The following is a 19,948-nucleotide window of genomic DNA, read 5'->3' as shown; positions in this document are numbered from 1 at the left end:
ATCTGGCGCTTTATCTGATTATGCTGACCATCTCACTGGGCCAGGATCCATAGCTGTAGGGCCCTGGAGTGGAACTAGGCATAAGCCACCATGTTGAATGTGGCTACCATGGAGCCAAGAATCTGCATAGCAAAGTGGACTGACACTACTTGCTTGCACGATAGACTGTGCACCCGAGACTGTAGTGTCATAATCTTGTCCTCCGGCAGAAAGATCCTCTGTTGCAGAGAGTCCAGCCGTGCCCCCTAGGTGCACCATTTGCTGAGTCGGTGACAGGGAAGACTTCATCCAGTTGATCACCCAGCCGTGCTCCTGTAAGCAAACAATAGTCATTCGTAGATGACATTGCAACATCTCCTGAGACTGGGATAATATCAGGAGGTCGTCTAGATATGGCAGTGTCCCGACTCCTTATCGCCTGATATTAGCCATCATGACTGCCATTATCTTTGGAAATATCCGAGGGGCTGTGACCAGACCAAAGGGTAGAGCCTGAAATTGAAAATGTTGCTGATCCACTGCAAACCTGAGAAAGGTCTGGTGGAATTCTGCAATCTGGACATGCAGATATGCATCCTGAAAGTTTAATGAAACCATGAAGTCTCCCGGGTCCATTGCCAGCATAATTGACCGTAGAGTCTCCATACGAAAATTCGGTACCCTGACAAATCTGTTGAAAGATTTTAGATTCAGGATAGGATGGTGCGACCCATTGGGTTTTAGGATCAAAAACACATTTGAGTAGTAACCCCTTCCCTGTTGCGTCACTGGAACTGGGACTATGACTCCTGAGTTCAGGAGGGCCCCCACAGATTCCCGATAGGCCGAGACTTTGACTGGGTCCGCAGGAAGATTTGTAAACACAAACCTCTTAGGGGGATGCCTTCGGAATGTTATGACATAACCGTGAGCAACCAGCTCTTGCCACCAGGCATCTGTAGTTGTCTGATGCCAAGCATGGGAGAACTAACAGCCGACCTCTAACCCTGACATCTTCCAGGGAGAGGCCCGCCCTATCAGACAGTAGGCTTACTGTCTGACTTGGATGCCGGGCGCTTGGTTGACCTAGACTTCCTGGGTGGTCCTCTATGAGACTGACCTCGTCTGGCTTAGTCTTATTTTGTGGATGAAGGGACCAGGATGACAACTGCCTTCTAGATGTAGATGGTAACTCCGCAGACCTCAGTGTAGTCAAAGTCATAATGTCATCTAATCCTGGTCCAAACAGCACCTTGTCTGCAAAAGGTAAAGACTCTACAGCCTTTTTAGACCCTGGATATGTCTTCCAGTTCCTTAGCCAAAGGGTTCTCCGGGCTGCCATAGAGTTAGCAGAGAACCCTAGACGCCATGATGCCTGCGTCAATACCTACTTCCCCCAAGTACACAGCCGCCTCCTGTATCTGGTCCAGAAGGAACATCTGCTCTCTTGTTGGGTCAACTATAGTCTCCCTCAGAGACTTCGTCCAATCTTTCATAGCCTCTGCCACCCAAGCTACAGCCATAGCAGGTGTGGTGATGGCCCCAGATAAAGAAAACATTGATTTAAGATAACTATCAAGTTTCTTATCCGTACTCTCCTTTAAGGTGGAGGCAACGCAGCGTTTCTAAATAATCTAGTGGCATGAGCGTCTACTGTGGGGAAACCTCACATTTATTAAATGCTCCTGGTGCAAATGGGTACCGAGAGGTTACCTTCCTAGTGGGCATAAAATGCTTGCTAGGAGTTTCCCATGCCTCAGACATGAAGTTTGTCAATTGTCCTGAGTGCAGGAAATAGTCTTTAGCCACCGCCTGACGTCTAAAGACCACCTCCTTAGATGTCGGTGCGACATTCCTCCTCCTGAATATTGAGGACAGACCTCACCGCTCTTACCAGAGAGGGAACATCCACCAAGGATTGATGATCCTCCTTTACTGAGACTGACCCAGAAGTCTTAGAATCCTCGTCTGACGAGAAGGTTGAGTTCGACTCTTGAGGCAACACATAGCGAGAGCCCCTTCTACTCCCCTGATTCCTTACTACCACTGGTCTTTCTACCTGCGTTGAGGCTGAAGATGGTAGTATACTCTGGCTAGAGTGAGCAGCCACGTCAGGCCAACAGAGATTCATGGGGGCAAACACATAGGATGTACATGCTGTGGGAACCCCATAAGCCTGAGGTACCCCCCCGCAGCTGGAGCCCGTGCCTCTGAGGCCTTGCCTATTAGACAGGAAAGGACCTCAGGTGTGATGGCCTTCCATGACGGCTCTGGTGCCGTTGCAGGTGTACCAGATGTACTAGGTAACTGTCTCTTGCTACAGTTTTTACAGAACCCATTCAGATTAACATCCTGCTCAGACAGGCCTGCGGCACAGGACTTACAGGATATAAGCACCGGAGGACTCTCATCCTTATCTTTACCTTCCGACATAATCAAATGTATAAATGGTACAAGATATGCAAGTCTAAATGCAATGTGACTTACACTATCAGTGACACACCCCACCCTCAGAGGGATAAGGAGAAACACAGTGATTGCCGTACCTGACAGTTTTTGAAAACATAGGTAGTGTACATACAGAAGCTGGCATAGTCACATTCATTGCAAAAAGATTAACAATTGCTACAGCAATATGGACTCAATCAACTAAACCGGCCCCCGCAGTGGGATGGTAGGATATAGAGTACGCTATATGCCAAACCCAAGGGAGAGGTATATAGAGAGACAGACCAAACCTCTGAGACCAACTGCTACAGCCGTGGACAGACGCTAAACTGCGCGCGTCTCACACATAAGGTGGGAATCCGTACCCGAAAGCTGGCGTCTGGGGGGAGTGCCTAAACTTCCCTAAGCTGCGATTTTGACGGCCAGGTACGCTGCACTAGAAGGTAATAAGACGTTGACTAGTGCGCTCTAGTGCATTTTACCACCCGTCCCCGGCAACAGACGATATGGTCCCAGCCGCCGTAGTGAGGAATCACAGAACGTCCTTCATCCGCAGCGGCCTCTGGTGCGTCTCAACACCAAAGGCTAGGGACTGCTTTGGGCATGATTCCCAGAGAGGAATCCTTACCTGACATCTCCGTTTACCCGACCGCAGTTTTTAGGCTGTCAGCTAAGCCATGCTGAGGCCTGCAGAAAACCTCAGGGCTTACAGCGATACTGGTGTTTCGGCATCGGGTGAGGTAGATGGAGCCGCAGTAAGCGTCATTATTGTCGCTAATACCGCTAAACTCTTGAAGTCTCACAAACTTAAGGTAAAACATAAAAGAAAAAAGCCTAGGACTGCCTAGCAGTCCCACTGTTATAAGAGGTACGTCTTGCCGCGCACTAGACAAAAAAACTGAATGCCTGTGGCTGGGGGAGGGGTATGTAGGGAGGAGGACCAATGCATGCTGGGAGCTCCAAAGCTTTGCTGTTTGGTGCAAAGGACGCTGTCCAACTATATATCCGAAGGTAATTCCTGTGGACCCTATGGAACCTGATGAAGAAAGAAGTTTTTGACACATGCACAAGTGGATTTAAACCACACGTTTTCTGAGGACCTGGTGTCCTCCTCCAGTGCGCACAAAGAACTGGATGGCCAGAACCTTGTCTGGCGGAAAAAATATCTTCTGTAAATACGTGTCAAACAGCATGCCCAGGATAGCAATTCACAATCCAACCGTGAAACATTAGAGTTTGATGTGTCAAAAGTACATAGGGATTCCATTTTGAATTTCTTGAACTGTAAGTGAATGTTCAGAAATTTGAGATTCAGGATGGGTTGCACTGAACAGTCCGGTTTTGGTACTACAAAAATGTTTGAATAAAAACCCTTGGACATCTGAACCAAGGGCACAGGGACTACCACACCAAATGAAATCATGTTCTTCTCAGCCCCCCTGCAAGGACAAACGTTTTTGATGTGAGGCAGGGTGACCTGTGGAAAAGAACCGCTGAAGAGGAGAGCCCAGAAATTCTAACCAGTGAGAGGATACTCTTTACCAAGTCATCTGAACATGTCTGAAACTAAACTGTTTAAACTGAAGATGTGTTCCCACCAAAAAATACTGAAGGTCTGGCTTCAGGACAGCCAGGCTGATGGCTTTTTGACCAGTTTGCTCTTTCTGGAACATCCTATTAAGTGATTCGCAGGCTAATCCAATCACGTCTGAGCATTTCTTCATTCAACTTACCAGAGAATCGAAAGGAAGGCCCAAGCAGGAGCCATGATTTTTGGAACAGAAGAAAGATCTTAAGCCCCATAGCCATAGCTCTTAAGCCCCATAGCCAGATCAATGATTTGGCTCAGCTTGTGCCAACACAGAACTGAAAGAGGGGGAGCTTCCAAAGACCACTTAGAGTTAGCGTCTACTCGTCATGCCCACAACCGGAGAGCTCTGCTAGCAATAGCCAAAGCAGAAACTTATTAACAGAACATGCCTGCGTCAATTGCTGCCTCCCCCTGATAAGTAGACGACTCTATGATATGCTCAACCAGCGGAAGTAGATCAGTCTGAGCGTAAGCCTCTCCATTTTTTTTCCCCAACGGGCAGCTCACCAGCGAGAGCTACCAAGTGAGTATCTGTTGCTAAGCTCAGGCCCCAAACTGCGACTTTTCACAGTGTCGATCTTACTTACTTAATGTGACAAGCTGCCTTGCAGCAAATAGAAAAATGCCTGGCTCCATCATGCACTTAAACTAAACTGAGGCCAGGTAGGGTATAGAAGGGGATGATCCATGTTCACATCATTTAAGATTTAAAGTGCCAAGCTTCACACACCACCATCAATACGCCAGCATTTTCCAGTGTCCCCAGTGGAAGAAGAAGAAAAGGTCAGTATTAATAATAAAACACAGTTAATAACTTCATCCTTTTTATGAAGGGTGAAATAGAAAAAAATAATTTAGGTGGAGAAGCTCACTAAAGAATAAGGGCATGCTTGTGGTGCTTAAATTGAAAGAAAAAAACAATATTAACCCAAACAGTAGATACCAGATTACTGCAAACTACAGCACTCACCAAGTTATGTAAGCATGAGATCATATCAATATTGTATGTGAAATTGTATGTGAATTACAATCTGAATTGAGAAAACTGTAAAAATACAAATAGACCCCTAAGATTATTATAATATAGTTATTAACTCTCTTATTTCCATCACTAACAGTCTGCAGTGTGAAATTACAAGTTGCAACATGCTTTGTCAGATAGCTAATAGGGTATGCTGGGATTTGTAGTTTCACAAGATAAGTGGTTGTACAGGCCTGGTCCATAATTAAAAAAACAGCACTAGTATCTTCAGAGTGTTATCCTTATCTTGAGCCATCTCAATCTAATAAATATCTGGCAATATGTAAACATTTGGGAAATGTTTTCAGAGATTATAATGTGGAACAGCCTGAGAAAATCAAAATAGTGTAACCAGTATTGAACTTACCTGGTCTCTTTACCACTGATTTATGTTTTTTACATAATAAACAAGTATGAACGTTTTTGGTTTTAAGTCACCTAGACAAATCCTAAATTAAATTTTATAGACACTAATTATACTTATTTATATAACTGATTCTATGTATCACTTCTAATCCTCCTTCTCAAAATCAGAGTTTAACTAAAAACCTTCAATTCTTTTTAGTGCGTTTTACCAATATTTAAGATTCTACTAGAACCACTTACCAGTGAGGTATCCTGCTGTTTGTGACTCAGAAATGAACAAGTCATGTTTCTGATCTTTAAAGGCACTCCAGATAGAAGATCGAGACAGGATTTCATTCACCTTTAGAAGAAGAAAAAAAACTTGGGTAATTTGAATTCATTGACAAAAGGTGTCTGTTGGAGACCGAAATGTTGATAGTTTTCCTGTTCTTATCAATTTCTATTAAACATTTTTTCAATAAAAGAGTACACCCTCATTTGAGATTTTATATTAATATAAACTTAAAGTGTATACACACATAAAAACATACAGAATTTACAGACACAGGTGGATACACACCTGTTCTCCATACTGTAGGCTGCGAGTCATTGACTTCAGAGCTTTAACTATTTGAGCCTTTGTGGCTGCAGGGCTTCCCAGGTTCTCAAGGCCTTGTCCTTCAAGCAGCCTTAGTAAGTATGGAACCAGGTCAGCCTTAAGTGCCTAGAAAATAAAAGGTCACCGTTACACAAAATTATAGATAATGAAGATGCGCAGATGTTTGAGGTGTCAAATAATTGTATAATGCTTTGTGAATCTGCTGCCATTGTATAATAAGATTTCACCATGTGTAATGTTAAAAAACTATTGATGTTTTACTTACAATATCAAGACTGACTGCATATTTTATGTTCAATCACTAGATATATATAAGGTCATGGTGAAAACTGTAGTTTGCACTGAAGGGCAGATGGTGGCAATAATAAAAATATCATGTATACTGAGCGGTTGGGTACGGGATGCCGGCGCTCAGGGTCCCAGCGGTCAGAATCCAGATGCCGGCATCCCAACAGGGTTAGGATACAGACACGTGCTGGTAAGTATATTAACCCTACCCTTACACCTACCTCCCAGCAGCCTAACTCTACCCCAATAGTGAAAACCAGCACCAGGCTGGTAAGAGCATGGCAGCTATCTCAAAGTGTACAGGAGGCACCAAGAACAGAATGCACACCTGCCAATTATTCCTGCTCCATCTGGCCTATGGGGTTAATAAAAAAAGAGCTGGAAAATTATCCAAACTGTAAAACAAAATTCTATTCTTGACTGCCTACATATTTGTCGAGGTATAGGGTGCTTCATTTTCTTGATTAAATTAATGAGTACTTGTATTTCTGAGTATCCTCAATCTATACATTGTTATGATACACCGGAATGCATTTGTACTGATATGATTTGTCGATATTCATTATGTAAACATGGTCAGATGGCAACCATGTAGAGATTCATCACGTAGACAGTGATGAAATGGCAAAATGTTAGAATGTTAACATATCGTCCCTGGTGGCCCAGCGGTGACTGGCCTTGCTCCCGATAGCTGCAGAGAGTCGAGCGCAGCTTCCGGGTCCCAGCAGTAATGTCACTGACTTCCGGGTCAGAGTTGTTGTCCTCTGGTGTTTCGGTGAGTATTTTTCCCCTATCTCTAACCCTAATCCATACCCTAACCTTCCCTCTGGTGCCTAACCCGAATGCTCCCCCTCCCCCGCAGCCTAACCCTACTGCAGCCTAAACAGAATGTTGACATTCTGACAGTGTCAACATTTCACCGGTCGACATTCGGAGTGTTGACTCATTGCCTGTGAAGTGTTACCACAAATTACAAAACACTCTTAGGGGTATATTTACTAAAGTGTAGGTTTTTAGAAGTGGAGATGTTGCCCATAGGAACCAATCAGATTCTACTTAACATTTATCTAGCACCTTCTAGTAGATAATAGCTAGAATCTGATTGGTTGCTCTGGGCAACATCTCCACTTCTAAAAGCCCACACTTTAATAAATATACCCCTTAGTGTTAGGGATGCAGATGTTTTCAAAAGGGTAGACTTTCTCACTTGTGCCACAAGTTCAGTTTGCTCTTTCTGGAACATCCTATTAAGTGATTCGCAGGCTAATCCAATCATGTCTGAGCGTTTCTTCATTCCACACATCAGGGGTCCAATTGTCTCAAGAGAAGCCATTGACCGAACACAGAGCTAGGAGGAAGAGAAAGTTTAATATATGAAACTGTAAAGCACATGAAATTAGGAAATTACAATATGGACGCCAGGGTACTACCTCATTATCAGTCATTGTATGGATAACGCGTATTGAACACTTTGGAATAGCATTATTCTTGTGACTCAATGCTTGGAGGATCTTGGGTAGGTGGCCCAGAGGTGGGACTTGGTCCAATAATTGGGGCTGTGCGTTGAACAAACAAACTGTTGCTGTGGTGACTGTTTCTAAAGTTTCACCCTGAAAGAAAAAACTGATTTTTTTTATCATACATCTTTTTTTTCTTTTACATTTTATATACAGTAGTCTTTCTGAGAATTTTGCCCTGCTTCCTCTTATGATTCCTCTGTCTCAGTTTACTCTCTGGCAGGGGCTTCCAAACTTTCTTCCCGGCGTGCTGTATTAAGGAAATGACTTTGAACGGAGGGCAACAAATATTTTTCTCAGTTAGCCTCCCAGCAATTAGGTAAGGGTTCTTTACACAGTAAACTAATACAAATGATGTTGAAATAAACATCTTTAATGATTTTAGATAGCAATTTTACACACTGCAATGAGATGCTGTACTAATACAAATAGTAGGGATGCGACTGTTTGTAGAAGAGAGCCCCTGGACTATATTCTTCTCCGATACCATCTTGCAGACAATGACTGTGGTCTGCATTATCCTCAGGTTATGGTATCTCTCCTTCTCCTAAGACACTGTTCCTGGATCCTATGCTCCCTGCTCCCATCCTACAGGCTTCCTCCTGATATACAGTCCCTCAGATATTAGCCAGGTCCCTATCCTCCTCATGGCATAGTCCCTATTCTCCTAAGAAGCAGTCTCTGGACCTTGTCCGCCCTATGTTTGACTCCGTAGACTGGGTCAGGGCATGGCCTTGGGGTGGGAAACCTGGGCAGGTTGCTGCTTCCGCTAAGGGGGTGCTGCCTTAGCTCTGCCTGTCTCACCAGCAGGACACACGCAGCTCTCCTCACTCATTATGTTGGAGGTGCAGTGATGTAGCAGTGGATTGAAGACTCCAAACTGTGGTCTGGTCAGAGGGTTGCATTGGAGTAGGTAGAGGGCCACATTTCGCCCAAAAGCCTTACTGTATCTCCTTAAAAATCCATCATTACATATTCTAGGTGGCCCTTGAATTGCCCTTCACTAAGCTTTCTGACAAGGACCCTAATTTCAAACAGATTTTATTCTTTCAACATCTTGAGACCATCCACCTTTTCCGCACATCCCTGATCAAAACACACCAAATTCCCAGCACTATATACTGTGGCACCTTTGTATAATGCCCACATGAACCCTCCGGTTCATATATGTATCTGTAATCTGGCTCTGATACTAGCCAGTGCCTCCCCAGTCATTTACCTCACTGAATGTCACTGCTTGAGAACTGCATGTTACTGCTTGAGACAGGTACATATAGTGTGTAAAGTTATAATAGCCAGACTTTTTAATTTTTTTAGCCAAAGACTCTTACGTGAACATTGTTTTTTTCCAGCAGCTCAGTGAACTTTTCCAGAAGAGCAACCAGGAACTCCCTTGGCTTTCGTAGGACCCAAGCGGGCTGTGCAATAAATATTCTTAAGAAAACACCTCCAACCGTCAGTTCTCCATGTGCCTCTCCAAATGCAATGCTGAAATCATCTGGTAACTAGAACACACCAAACATCGGTTAAAAGTCAAACAGTCTGACCCACAGAAAACACTTAAGATTTGGTCAATATAAGAAGCTAGTCATTCTAAACATAATCTCTGTCTGAATGGAAGTAGCTTAATTCTTTGGTATATATGGCATAATTGTGAGGCACAGTATGTGGCTAATCACATCATATACTGTGATCAATCGGTATTGTTAGGCACGACTGCTCCAATGAGAACATGGTGTAGTAGCTGCAAATAGTGCAAATGACAGACTAGAAGTAACGTGCTCCATCTGTATGCAATTTCTAGATTCACAGACACCTAGAGCCGAACCTAGACTTTTTCGTGCCCTGTGCCAGAGAGAGCATAACCCCCCACCCCCATTTTTTAAATAGGGACATAAGAAAAACCGGAACCTGCAACTGTAAAAGGGCCATGGCCTTATGGGGAAGGGCCAGGGAAGAGATAGAGGAGGCCAGGAGATGCTGGGGATAAAAGAAGAGGAAGGTACAAGTATGAATGATAATAAGCAGGAAAATTGACAGGCCCAAACAGCGCCCCCTGCCCTGCAGTGCCCTGTGCCAGGGCACTGGTCACACTACCCTAGTTACGGCCATGCAGACACCCACTATATGGTAGTACAAAATAAACTAATCAAGATCCATACACTTCTAATGTGCCCTTTATTGCACAAATGGAATTCCTAACATTTATTTTTATCATATAAAGCACAAGATACCTTTGTATCTGGTAATTAATGCATTAGCAATAGTATATTTACCTTCCAATTTGTGTCTGGATTTTCTACCTGCTGTTTAAAGTGCCTAAAAAGCATAACATAAATAAATTAGTATGTATCCACATTTCTATTGACCTACACTCTATCCCTTCAATGTGCTAACCACCCTTCTCCTATCACTTGTTAAAAAGTTAATAAATCTGTAAGGCTGTTTAGGGGAATTGGAATCCTTCACTTTTCAGGGCCAGTGGCCCATGACTAAATTGTATCCTCTAACAATAGCTTTCATATGTATGTGAACTTCAACTTCCTAAAACATTGGTCCATTGAGCCTTTCCTCTCAGAGTCAAGTTAGACACAGGCAGAAAGATCATGTTGACAGCTGCAGTACACAATCCATGGGTCATCTTCTAGCTGGCCAACTTCCTGAGTCGAGAGGACATGCATCCAGAAAAGTTAGTGTTGTTACTGAAAGTGTCAGCTCTATAACTGCTTGTGGTTCTTGGTTTGGATATATGGCATTGTGTCACAACAATAAAGTCAATAAATATGGCACCTTGCTCCATAGGCCCAGTTCATAGCAATCCATTTATTTCTTCTATTTGCACTCAATCCTTGGGCGATTAAGAAGGTGATGTGCTAATCAAGTAGCCACTATGCTGATAGCACAGAAATGAACTATCAAAGTATCTAAACAGTGAGAATAGCAAAGGTGAGAGAACTATATTTTCACAGGAGAGTATGATAAAGAAGTGAGAGAGATCAAGGTGGATCCATTTCATTATCCAAAAATACACAGGGGAAGGTGCCTGTGATAAGTCAGACAGATTGACCAGATGGAGGTGAAATGATCTCCTTTATTATCTCCCACACTGGTAATATGCTCTTTTGTGTAGGTAAACCATACAGCTTCCTTTTTAGAGGAAAGATATGGTGAGTGTCTTCCAATTGAGAATGAGCTGACATTTTGCAGTGGTGAGAATATGCCATATAACGTTTTAGAGTGAGGTAATAAGGGAAGATAGGGGACTGGAATGTTAGTATCCTGAGTTATTTTAGCTGTTTACCAAAACATATTCAAGTTACAGTTATATTATAATGAATATAGTTTTAAAGTGCAGACTATCAACTTTAATGTGAGGGTATTCACTTCCAAATTGGGGAAGTGTTTAGTAATTACAACTGTTTAATATGTAGGCTTCTCCTTTTCAAGGGATCAAAAGTGATTGGATAATTGACTCAAAAGCAGTTTCATGGACAGGTGTGAGCTATTACCTCATTTCTTAATCATTTAAGCAGGAAAAAGGTCTGTAGTTGATTCCAAGTGTGGCATTTGGATTTGGAAGTGGTGCTGTGAACCCACAACATGCGGTCAAATGAGCTGCCAATGCAAGGGACACAGGCCATCCTAAAGCTGGGTACACACTTAATGATGTGACAGAAGACCGCATGGGCGAAGTGCCAAATATCGGACGGATGGTACACATTACACAATCCGTTGCCTGACCACGCGATTTGTCGGCACCAGCCGCATGTACGGCCGACCTGACGATGCGACTGACGACCAATCGGGAGTGCACATGGGTCGACATAGAGCATACATATTAGCTCATGTCGTCGATATGTGGGATCGGCAAAAATATCATATAATGTGTACCCAGCTTAAGGCGGTAATAATAAATAATCCATCAGAGAGATAGCGGGGACCTTATGATTGGTCAAATCAACAGTTTGGCACATTATGAGAAAAAAAAGCACACACTAATCAGCCCGGCAACACAAAAAGGCCTGGACGTCCATGGAAGGCAACAGTAGTGGATGATCTCAGGATCCTTTCCATTGTAAAGAAAAACCCCTTCACAACATCCAGCCAGGTGAAGAACTCTCTCCAAGAGGTAGGCATATCATTATCCCAGTCTCCATAAAAAGAAGACTTCATGAGAGCAAATACAGAGGGTTCACCACAAGGTGCAAACCATTCATAAGCCTCAAGCTAGGTTAGACTTTGCCAAGATTCATCTAAAATAGTCAAACTAGTCTGGAACAGCATTCTTTGGACAGTTGAAACTAAGATCAACCTGTACCAGAATGATGGGAAGAAAAAAATATGGAGAAGGCTTGGAATTGCTCATGATCCGAAGCATACCACATCATCTGTAACACATGGTGGAGGCAGTGTGATGGCATGGGCATGCACGAATTCCAATGGCACCGGGTCACTCATTTATTGATGATGATGTGAAAGAAGGCAGAAGCAGGCGGATTAATTCTAAAGTGTATTGAGATATATAAAGTGTATAGAGATATACTGTCTGCTCAGACTCAGTCAAATTCAGCAAAGCACTTCAGAGTAAACATGGACAACAACCCAAAACATAATACGAGAGCAACCCAATAGTCTTTTAAGGCTAAAAAGTGGTATATTCTGCAATGGCTGAGTCAATCATCTGATCGAGAATATATTTCACTTGCTGAAGGCAAAACTAAAGGCAGAAAGACCTATAAACAAACAACAACAACTGAAGACAGCAGGCAGTAAAGGCCTGGCAAAGCAACAAAGGAGAAAACCCAGCATTTAGTTATGTCCACGGGACCCAGACTTCATGTCATTTTCTGCAAAGGATTCTTGACAAAGGATTAAAGATAAACATTTAATTTAGGATTATGTTAATTTATCCAATTACATTTGTGCCCCTGAAAATAGGGGACTGTATAAAAATGGTTGCAATTCCTAAACGTTTCATACAATTATTTTGTTCAACCACTTGAATTAAAGGTGAAAGCCTGCATTACAATTCAATCTCCATTGTTTCATTTCAAATCCATTGTGGTGGCGTACAAAGCCAAAATTATAAAAATTGTGACAGTGTCTAAATATATATAGACCTAACTGCTTTTTTCTCATCTAACATAGATTGTGAGGCTGTTTTCATTACACTGACATTTTATTATTTTGCTTTATATTACACAGAGGTGTAATGTTGTATTGAGCATTTGGGGTCACATGTAGGTGCCAGCATGTCGAAAAGGTTAACATGTTACTTACAAGCATGTTAATTGGATCGGTATTACACCTGTAAATACGTGGTCGACCCTGTAACTACTTCCCCAGCATTTCTTTTCTATCCTTTTCAGTGGACTACAACTGTCAGTTGCTGGATAGAATAATTCTCAATGTGCAGGTATGCAGAAGCATTAAATAATAATTATATAGGAGGTTAATGTGTTGTTCGCTAGTTTTGGTATTAAATAATAGGATTAACCAAACACCAGCTTGTCCTGGCCCTAAATCACAGTTTAAAAGCAATAACAACTTGTGCTCCCTGTGATCGTTGGTTTAATACAATCTTCATTAGAATGTTTATTATGCTCCCTCACGTCTTATAATTGGATTCCATAGGAAATCCCCTGAAATGTGTAGCAGCAAGTATATGCTTTAGTCTCCTAACAGTACGGTGTGGTCTCTAATGCCCAGAGGAAAGGCTATTGGTGCTTGGTTTACAAAACCTACAGTCAAATCACGTATAAGTTAAAATGCAAACTGGTGGTCAAGAACAGCTGCACTATGCAAATGTAATCCATTTGTAAAAAGTGGAGGGAGCACAGACGATTGAATATAGAAACTGTATCTAACCAATATTCATCACAGGAATTTTTATTTTATACACATGACCTTCAAGACCTAATGTTTTAAAAATAATTGTTAACAAACAGGCAACATATCTTTTAACTACTGTTAATATTATTGAGTGCTGCATAAAAAATCCCATTGTTTTCTCATTTTAACTTACTCTAACATCATTTCTCGAACTGTGGTTGATACTTTTTCCCTGGAGTTATCATTCCAAATTAATTCTGGGTTTTCATGGGTTCCTTCAAATATATGTACAGCAGCTTCCGGATTGTCCCTCATAGCATCCATAAAAACCCCCGGTAAAAACTTGATCAAAGCGATTCTGACCTACACCAATGGGAAAACATTAGCATTGTCATGCACTTTAGTTTAATAAAATTATCTGTTTTAAAAGTGTAAGTAACAGATTTAATTATATTATCTTTAACATATCTTTGCTAGGTCTTACAACAAAGTATTACTGCTAGTAAAAATCCTTGTTGCCATTAGCTGTTGTATAATAGGCTAATTGCCTTAAGGAATTGTGTGTCAAAATGCATTTTAAATATACAGAACAAAACTCCTCCCTGGCTAAGCTATGGAAATTTGTGTTAATCATTGGGAAGAAGCCTAAAGCTAATGTAGTGTAACAATTCATTGTTATGATTACTATACCTCTAACCGATAAAATACTATACGTAAAAAGTAATATCTAACGAATATAATACAGATATCTCACAAAAACACTCACCTTAGGACCTATGAGTTTATCGGTTGTCATTTTGGCAAATAACTCTGCTGTTTGTGATCGTACTTGGGGATGAGTTGAATTGCAAAACATATCTAATAAGTAGATTAGTGCCCCTGCGGATACACATTTAAATGATTAAAATCTACGATATCCGAGTTTAGGATTTAAAGCCACAGTTTTATTAAGTGCCAGCTCCGGTCCCAACCTACAATCCCATTGTCCAGTGCTCCCCAGCCCTGCTGCAAAATAAATACATACACACTATAGAGAGAGAGAGAGAGAGAGAGAGAGAGAGACTGCAAACCTTTGGCCATGGCCTCCTTTATGATTTTCGTACTTGATGTTAAGGCATACAGGGTTGTAAGAACCAGCTGTCGACCTGAAAACACGAACAAGTCAACACTTTACATATTATAAAGATATTTCAATAATTTAAAATTGTCCTACCCTGGACTACCACTAGATGTCACTTTTTTGTGTGTAAATCCACAAATTTAGTAACGACAGTCTACACTAGTATGCATTTATTTATATACTGTAGCACAGTTCTATACAATTGTTTTAGCCTAAATATAATTTATAGGTTACCATTACTGTTTGCATTCTTGGCATAAAACACACAGACACTGTGTTAACAGCAGCTGAATATTACTTGCATTCACTATATAATGACATGATAGAGGAACCAATACTTACTTGTTGGTAATGAATGCAAGAGAGATAGTAAGCTGGAGAGTACCATAGATTCTGCAATGTTGTTAACACATTCCTGATTACTGGTGACTATGTTGACCACCTGTTACAACACAAAAGAAAAACAGTTACATGAGAATTGTATTTGGCTCCCACTGAAATTAAAAAGAAGCTTGAACAGCTCAATCTGAAATATTTTAAACTGTAACTACAATTAACTGAAAGTGTGAATAAAGCTATCCACCTTATATATCTAGTCAGAAGTGAGCGAAAGCCAACAGAGCAGGTTTTCATGATCTCATTACATGAGCACCAGAGGCTCTATACTTAGAGACATAGATCTGCCATAATGTCAAGAGATCCAGGAAGCCTGGATTGTGTTCAATGTCCTACCGTTAGCCCCAGATCCCCCTTTACCTCCAGTGCAAGCTGCTGAACTTTCCCAGCACCGTGGACTCGCAGCAATGAAAAGATCAACTTGAAATGGCCAATACACTCTGTCTCCGACCCTAAAGTTAGGGAACAATTGTGGATATGCCTCATTATAATTATAATAGAACATATCAAGTAATGTCCGTAATAAATCTATAGGAAAAGAATACTTGCTATTATTAAATAATTTCATTAAAAATACCCAATAAATAGTCACTGTAATGCATAAACTAAACTGCAGGCTGGTGCATTTGGACTTGCAATTAAAAGTGGATAAGTTGTAAAACGTGGGCAATATCTGAGAAATATACATGAAAAACCACGTCAGCATCCATACACAAATTTAAAAAATACCTGAAAAGAAGCTAGTGATGCACCAACTGTAAGATGTGGCTGAATCTTAAGGTCTTTTTGTAATATGTTGGCGTAGAAACCTTAAGATTCAGCAGACAATGTCCTAATAATGATTTCTATTTGACTGAATGCACAGGAAAATGTTATTGCTCCCTGAGGAAGTTTGTTTCAAACAAAACGCGTTGCAGGTTCCTGTTCAGCTCCTAAAGATACCTTCATCCAGGAAGGACAATGGCCATTTGGGAGCTCCCACTTATTCAAGCGAAGAAATCATTGGCTGTAGGATTTAGGTGAACTGTATTTTGCTGATAAGCGGTCTGTTAAGATTTTAAATTGTACATGTAATTATATATCTATATGAAATTCAGAAATACTACCGTATGAGATTTTCTCATGTGTTTGGTGCTGGACTATATTCCAGATTTAAAAATCTTTACAAAGTGGAGAAGAAATCGTCCCAAAAGAGTATCTCATCCTGATTTGCCATACCTCTGAGTGGAATAGTATTGAGATAAGCATGAATATTTTACCAAAAGTAAACACACAATACTTATGTGACAGTAACTGGTGTTTTATTTATTACACTATGAGCACCCTCTTGTTTTGTTGTTCTATATCTTATTCTTAGAAGAAGCTCTAATATTTATTTAATGTATCTGACTGTAGTGCATTGAGGGTTTGTTGTGTATATATTTAGCGCATTGAGGGCTTTTTAGATTTCATATATATATATATATATATATATATATATATATATATATATAGAAAACACGCGTTGGTAAGATTGGAATTTAGTGCAGTTTTGCTTAACAGCTTGTAAAAATCTATATATACTGGAAAATATTCATGCCACATATGCAGTACAGGTTTTGCACATCACATATGATTTATTGGATGTTTTTAGTATAGGCATGCATGTATGCATGGCAGAAACATATACATAGATGTACATATGTACATACTGGGGATGCATGGGAGATCACTGGAAAACTGAATAATGTTCCTACCAGGGTTATGTTTGATTACATTTCTCAAAGCTTCGAGGGCCATCTCAACCCTGTGCAGTCTGTCTACGTGCTGATCAGACTCCACTTTTCCAGTCTGTGTTATGGCCATTAGCGTGTGAAGGTACTGTGCTTGGGATCCTATATAATCCAGTAAACTTGCTGCAAAGGTTTTCGGTACCTGTGCATAAATGAGAAAAAAGGAGTGTTATGGTAAAGCTTACCCTTATTAACTCTGTTTCTTCGAAGTCCACAGGGAGACATTCGGTGTAGGTGGGACCTGGAGGACTGGACACCAACAGCAAAGCTTTTCAATCCCAGGATGCTCCGGTCCTTCCCCTTATAGCTGCCCACAACCTGAGGGCAACTCAGTTTTGTTAACAAACCCAAAGCAGGAGCAGGATAGGAGTGAAGGAAGACTGGTACACTGAAAAATCACACTCACACAGAGAAGGAAACAAATGACCAAGAGAAGAAACCCATAGAAGCCAGGTGCATCAGGGCGGGTACCCTGTGGACCCTATGGACTTCGAAGAAAGAGTTAACAAGGGTAAGTTTTACCATAACTCTTCTTTTCTTCTTCAGGGTCCATAGGGCTCCACAGGGAGACAATGGGGATGTCCCAAAGCAGTTGTTCAAGGGCGGGGATGCTCCTGAGCTGAGAGGAGGAACCGGCGCCCAAATGAAGCATCCGGAGAGGAAAATGTATCAAAGGTACAGAACCTAAGAAAGGTGTGGACAGAAGACCATGTAGCCGCCTTGCATAGTTGTTCAGCAGAGGTGCTGCGCCAGGCTGCCCACGAGGGACCCACAGAGCGAGTAGAATGAGCAGGTACTGTAGCTGGCACAGGAAGGCCAGTCTGCGTGTAAGCGTGAGAGATAGTCATGCAAATCCACCTGGCCAGAGTATGTTTGTTAGCTGCCCATCCCATCTTATGGATTCCATACAAGATGAAGAGGGAGTCTGATTTCCTTATGGAACTAGTGCGGTCCACGTAGCTCTTTAGAGCATGGACCACACCCAAAGAGGCCTCACCTGCCAGAGGTCTGGTGATTGAAAGGCCAGAACCACGATTTCCTCATTAATGTGGAAACGAGAAACCACTTTGGGAAGGAAGCCCGAGCCTGTTCTAAGAACAGCCCTGTCATGATGAAAGATTGAAAAGGGTTGCAACATGAAAGTGCCCCTAAATCCATTACCCTATGGGCTGATGCTATAGCCAGAAGAAACAGTCTCGCAGTGAGCCACTTGACATCCGATTCCAAGGGTTCGAATGGAGGTTCTTGGAAGTGTGCTGGAGAACCAATAACAAATCCCACGAAGCCATAGGAGGGACAAAGGGAAGTTGTATACATAGAACACCCTGCAGGAGGGTGTGAACATCCAGTAGAAGAGCAATTCTGCGCTGGGACTAGATGAACAGAGCAGAAACGTGCACTTTCATAGGTGCTAGGCGGAGTACAAGATCCAATCCAGTCTGAAGAAAGGCAAGTATTATAGAAACCTAAAGAACTTGAGGGTCATAGTTTCTATGGGCACACCACTGGAAACATGTATGCCATACCCGGTGATAAATCCTGGCAGAGGCCGGTTTACGAGCTCTGATCATGGTCTAGACCACAGAGCGAGAAAATCCCTTAACCTTAGGAGGGATGTCTCAAGAGCCAAGCTGTTAAAGACTAAGACGGGCCAGGTCCGGATGTAGACAGGGACCCCGAGACAACATTTCTGGTCGTAGAGGAAGTTGGAGAGACTTTGAAGGTCGGAGTACCAATGGCGTCTGGGCCGAGCCGGAGCTACCAACAGGACCGTGCCCCCCTTCCTGTTTGAACTTCCGAAGACCTAGAGGAAGATGGAATATTAGAGGGAAGAGGTACGCCGACTGGAAGGTCAACCTCACAGATAATGCGTCCACGAATGCCGCGTTGGGGTCACTTGTCCTGGCTCCATACACTGGAAGTTTGTGGTTGTGTCTTGAGGCCATGAGATCCACATCTGATAGAGCCAATTTTTTCACCAGAAGCTGAAAGACTTGTAGATGCAAAGATCACTCTCCTGCATTCACGTCGTGATGGCTGAGGAAATCCGCTTCCGAATTGAGAATTCCTGGGATGAACACTGCGGAGATGGCTGGGAGATGGTATTCGGTCCATGTGAGAATGCGGGACACTTCTGCCAATAATGCCCGACTTCGGGTGCCTCCTTGGTGATTGAGGTAGGCCACTGCCGTGGTGTTGTCGGACTGTACTTGTACTGGCCTGCCCTGAAGGATATCCTGAGCCAGAGTGAGAGCTCTGTACATGGCTCGGAGTTCTAGGACGTTAATTGGTAAGATCGCCTCGGGAGAAGTCCAGCAGCCCTGTAAAGAGTGCTGGCCGGTCACTGCGCCCCACCCGGTAGGCTTGAGTTCGTGGTTAGGAGTACCCAGTCTGGGATCCAAAAGGGGCATCCCTTGTGCAAGTGGGATGTCTGAAGCCACTAGGCTACGGTCAGACGAAGCTCCGGGGAGAGACTCATCATCTGGGATCTGAGGGTACATGTAGGTAAGCGTCCTTAATGTCCAGAGACATTATAAAGTACCCAGGCACCATAGCCAGGATAATAGGTTTCCTTACGAAACCTGGACACCCTGATAAACTTGTTCAGAGACTTGAGGTTGAGGATAGGCTGATGAGACCCGTTGGGCTTCTGAACTAAGAAAAGGGTAAAATAATAGCCCTTCCCTCGCTGTGCAGAAGGGACCGGAATTATTACTCCTGAGAGCAGTAAGGAATGAGAGGCCTTTTGGAGCAGCAGGGCCTTGAGTGGGTCCGATGGAGGGTCTGTGCAGAAGAACTGCTTGGGGGGTCGCCTCAGGAAGGAGAGGGCAGATCCGTGGGAGACCACTTCTCTTACCCAGGCATCTGTTGTGGTTTGGCGCCAGGACTGGGCGAATTGAAGAAGTCGGCCTCCCACCCTGGGAGTTCCCAGGGAGAGGCCCACCCCGTCATGCTGAAGGCTTGTCCTCAGATTTGGTAGGAGGACATCTAGTAGCCCAGGTTTGTTTGGTCCTAGGCTT

At 42.6% G+C, this 19,948-nt stretch overlaps 1 protein-coding gene across 4 annotated transcripts in view; it reads right to left on the bottom strand.

Moving 5' to 3' along the window:
- Window positions 1-19,948, bottom strand: part of DNAJC13 (DnaJ heat shock protein family (Hsp40) member C13) — a 232,834-nt gene that overhangs the window by 15,691 nt on the left and 197,195 nt on the right. For all 4 annotated transcript variants that reach the window (XR_015875677.1, XM_088462805.1, XM_088462806.1 and 1 more), the window contains 12 exons: window positions 16,893-17,070; window positions 15,517-15,608; window positions 15,103-15,202; window positions 14,711-14,785; window positions 14,407-14,519; window positions 13,834-14,003; window positions 10,085-10,127; window positions 9,140-9,313; window positions 7,722-7,901; window positions 7,499-7,639; window positions 5,965-6,108; window positions 5,646-5,745 (listed from right to left, as the gene is read on the bottom strand). Coding sequence is in view for 3 of the 4 variants with exons in the window: in XM_088462805.1 (XP_088318931.1) it covers window positions 5,646-5,745; window positions 5,965-6,108; window positions 7,499-7,639; window positions 7,722-7,901; window positions 9,140-9,313; window positions 10,085-10,127; window positions 13,834-14,003; window positions 14,407-14,519; window positions 14,711-14,785; window positions 15,103-15,202; window positions 15,517-15,608; window positions 16,893-17,070 (1,510 nt within the window). In the remaining variant the exon portion in view is untranslated. The remainder of the gene's footprint in view (window positions 1-5,645; window positions 5,746-5,964; window positions 6,109-7,498; window positions 7,640-7,721; window positions 7,902-9,139; window positions 9,314-10,084; window positions 10,128-13,833; window positions 14,004-14,406; window positions 14,520-14,710; window positions 14,786-15,102; window positions 15,203-15,516; window positions 15,609-16,892; window positions 17,071-19,948) is intronic.

Source organism: Taudactylus pleione, unplaced genomic scaffold (assembly GCF_031769625.1).
Source record: "Taudactylus pleione unplaced genomic scaffold, aTauple2 ptg000053l, whole genome shotgun sequence".
NCBI lineage: Eukaryota > Metazoa > Chordata > Amphibia > Anura > Myobatrachidae > Taudactylus > Taudactylus pleione.
The sequence above is the reverse complement of the archived record's forward strand: the minus strand, read 5'-3'. Positions and strand labels throughout refer to the sequence as shown.